We start from the raw sequence: 3,349 nt of genomic DNA, 5'->3' as shown, positions 1-3,349 counted from the left end.
TTATCTATACGAATGGTGGCAATAGAGGGAGGGGATGTAATGGTCTGTTGTGTTCTCAGGAAGCAGAACCACCATTTGCTCACAATTACATATTATGAGATGTTCCAAGGATGGAAGATAACCAGGTAAACCAACACTAAGCTTTGGACAGTTCATCAGTACAAGTCTTTTTAGAAGAGGGAATATTTTACCACCTTGCATAGCTTCATTACTAAATGACCAATCTTTCCACACCAACATATTTTCAATCCTTAACACTTCTAGACAGCTGAATTGAGGACCTTTGTGATGAATCTCATCACCTATTGAGATCACTCTATCACATCCATCGATAATGAGAGATTTGAGAAAGGCTAGTTGTCCAACATGTGGTAAAATACAACAACTTTTACAATTGCTTATCTTGATTGATACTAAATTAGAAAATGCAAAGTCTCCAATCCAGTGTGAGAATATTGTATTTCTATAATTGTCAATCTCAAGATGTTTCAAGTTTGTATGGGGTCGAAGTGCATCAAGTATATCCTTTTCTTTTTGCGAATAATCAGCCACAAAAGTATCAACATTCCATCTCAAAGTTAGTTTCGAAAGTCCCTTCTTATCCTTCAAACTAGCCTCAGAAGCCTCAGCTACATCAATAATATTTTCCAGTCCCCAAATGCCATGTAGGTGTTCAAGCTCTGCTACCCTTTTCATTTTAATTCCCCCATTAATGTGCCTATCACTCAAAACCACATTTGATAAGAATTGCAAGTGTTTCATCTGATTAATTTGTTGTGGCATCTCTTTCAAAGGCACACCTTCAATGTCTAGATATCGCAAGTTTATTAAGCTTCCCATGTTCTTTGGTAATAGAGAAAGCTTCTTACACCATGACAACAGTAAAGTCTGTAAATTGTACAAAGTACAAATTGAATAAGGTAACTTTTTAATTTCTGTACAAGACAAGTCCAAGTACCTTAAATGCTTTATATTGCAAATTGAATCGGGCACCTTCTTTATTGAAGATTCACTTAAGGAAAGTACTCTTGATTGAACAACTTCCTTTTCTAAGCAATTTATCATTTCTTGTACAGCTCTTCCCATGTGTCACTGTTGAGATTTGATTGCTAAGGGAAGACCTTTGCACTTATCTACTATTTTTCTACCATTTACTTGAAGATCTTGGTAGTCATTGAGGTCAACATTATTTCCAAAAGCATGTTGAGTGAATAATTTCCAACAATCTTCATTTGACAAAGTTTGCAGGTGATGATTCTGCCCAGTAGCCATTTGATCCAGATTCGAAGGAACTCCTCAAAGTGTCCCAAATAGAATAAGTCTCATTCCAAACATCGTCAAGAACAAAGAGAAACTTCTACCCTTTCAATGCTTAGATCACAAGTACCCTGCTGGCGCTGCTCCTAGATTGATCATCTTCAAGCTTAGATCGCAGAGCTTCATAGTCAATCCTATCCACCAAGTCATCAGCTTCATGAATCACATCTTGAAGCTTGAAAAGCCACACCCTGACCTCCTCGTTTCGAAGTTGTTTGTTCTCAGCATCGTTGACCAGTACATGAGCTGACAACAACAAAGTGTTCAACTCATCAAGCTGGTCCAGAATGAGTTTCTTTCCATGGAACAACTGGGGTATACCCTCAGAAGCCAATCGCTGAAACAGGACCTGAAGCGAAGCAGAGAGTAAAGCAACAAGTTCAGCAGCCATATTGATATGGAATTTAGATTTGGAGACGGTGCAACAAGGGAATGACGATCAAGAATGAAGGCACATAATAGAGTCAAATAGATAGAAAATTGCAGGATTTTTCTTAAGGAGCACGGTATTGTTTGTTTAATTAGCACGGTTTAAACATGTTTAGAAGATACACATGTAATGAGTATGTTTTGTTGTATAAATATATATATATATATGTATACTGTTATTGTTTTCGGTTTTAACCTCACCACCATAGTAATATGTAGTAAAATCAGCAGCTCAATGTTTCAATAAAAATTTCAATTATATTAAAGGGACTGAAATAAATTGATTTTGTGAAGAAGTGGAGTGTTGTTAGAGACTATGTCTATGTATCCATCTTATTTGATTCTAAATTCTTCTAAAAAATGAGCTTTGAAGTTGGCAAAGGCAGAGACCAAGATTATAAAAAGATGTAACAGCAAAAAAATGGAATTCAACCGAAAAGAGAACATGTATTAATCAAATGAGTAATTTCTATTTACTAGTTTCTCAGAGAGTAAAAAAAACTCCCTTTTCTCTAAGAAAAAAAGGGTAAAAGTATATGATATACAAAATTGTGTTTCTGTCAATCTATGTCAATGCTACATAGTACAATCAATCAATTCAACAGAGATGTGATATCAATGAAGATGTCTTCTCTGCATGGAATTGTGAGTCCACCCATCGGATGCTCATATCCAAATTCTTCTTCTGCCATACTCAGCAAGTCTTGAAATGCAGGCTCATTTAGGTACGAAACAGGTACTACATAGCGCTTCTTCTGATCTTCTCCAACATAGACAGCAAAGTAGCCCTTTGGAATGGTTGAAGACTTCAAAGTTGCTTCTTTGTTGCCTGAAAGTGATCTTCGAAGAGCCTTCTTGCCCTGAACAAAGCCAGACAATCCAAATGCCATGTTGTTCTTTCTTTGTGTTTTTCTTTAGAAGAAGTATTAGAGTGCACAAAAATATTTTGTAGTGGAGAATGTGAGGACTTGATGATTCCGTTTGTGTGATTATGCACCCTTATATAGATGAATGGACTGTTGGAATGCACACATATCTAAGGCTTCTGAATAAGTGGTTCTGAAGTCATTTGGGAAGGTTTGACAAATTTGCAAGAGACATAAGCATTTGAAGTTCACATGGCTTTGCCTTCCAAATCATATATGAAAGTTTAGCTGTAATTAAGACATTTACACATATGATCTGTCTAACCATTACCAAGAGAACAAACAGCAACAGAGCCCATTTGTGCTATAAGATTTGCAACAAAGAAAAACCATTGCGAAACATATGTGATGAACTAGCTCATCATCCTTTTTCTTAATTTCTTTTTTTATTCAACCAACAAGAGAAAGAAAGTTATGTAGACTAATCCAGCTACTTATTTCCACCTTTCATTGTTAATTTCCTTAAAAAAATTCTTAAAAAAAACAGATCCATGTGATTGCTCAAGGACTATGCTTCTTACTAGACCCCATCCAACTACTTGCCTCTTTAGTCTTGACTATTAATTTGGATAAAGGAATATATATATATATATATATTTCTCAGTTGAATGCCATATTATGATATAAACAAAATGGATGACAAAAAATGTAAATATTTGTCCTTAGGATGGCCAGAA

General features: G+C 35.6%; 2 protein-coding genes across 2 annotated transcripts; both read right to left on the bottom strand.

The window, feature by feature from the left end:
* LOC133792530 (putative disease resistance RPP13-like protein 1) lies at positions 1-1,708 on the bottom strand. The gene is made up of 2 exons (XM_062230440.1): positions 1,388-1,708; positions 1-888 (listed from the first exon to the last, which is right to left on the bottom strand). The coding sequence occupies exons 1-2, from the start codon at positions 1,706-1,708 to the stop codon at positions 1-3; spliced, it is 1,209 nt and encodes a 402-aa protein (XP_062086424.1).
* Positions 1,709-2,170: 462 nt separating this feature from the next.
* LOC133789076 (auxin-responsive protein SAUR21-like) lies at positions 2,171-2,977 on the bottom strand. Its single transcript, XM_062226798.1, has one exon. The coding sequence runs from the start codon at positions 2,634-2,636 to the stop codon at positions 2,340-2,342; it is 297 nt and encodes a 98-aa protein (XP_062082782.1). The 5' UTR covers positions 2,637-2,977; the 3' UTR covers positions 2,171-2,339.
* Positions 2,978-3,349: the final 372 nt, after the last annotated feature.

This window comes from Humulus lupulus, chromosome 7, assembly GCF_963169125.1.
Source record: "Humulus lupulus chromosome 7, drHumLupu1.1, whole genome shotgun sequence".
Classification (NCBI taxonomy): Eukaryota; Viridiplantae; Streptophyta; class Magnoliopsida; order Rosales; family Cannabaceae; genus Humulus; species Humulus lupulus.
This window is presented reverse-complemented; position numbering and strand designations above follow the sequence as displayed.

Excerpts from the sequence above, each read along its gene's own strand:
- LOC133792530 (XM_062230440.1), bottom strand. The coding sequence starts at position 1,708 with ATGGCTGCTGAACTTGTTGCTTTACTCTCTGCTTCGCTTCAGGTCCTG. Across the intron at positions 889-1,387 it reads CTAGGAGCAGCGCCAGCAGG|ACTTTACTGTTGTCATGGTG; the intron begins GTACTTGTGATC and ends TACAATTTACAG.
- LOC133789076 (XM_062226798.1), bottom strand. The coding sequence starts at position 2,636 with ATGGCATTTGGATTGTCTGGCTTTGTTCAGGGCAAGAAGGCTCTTCGA.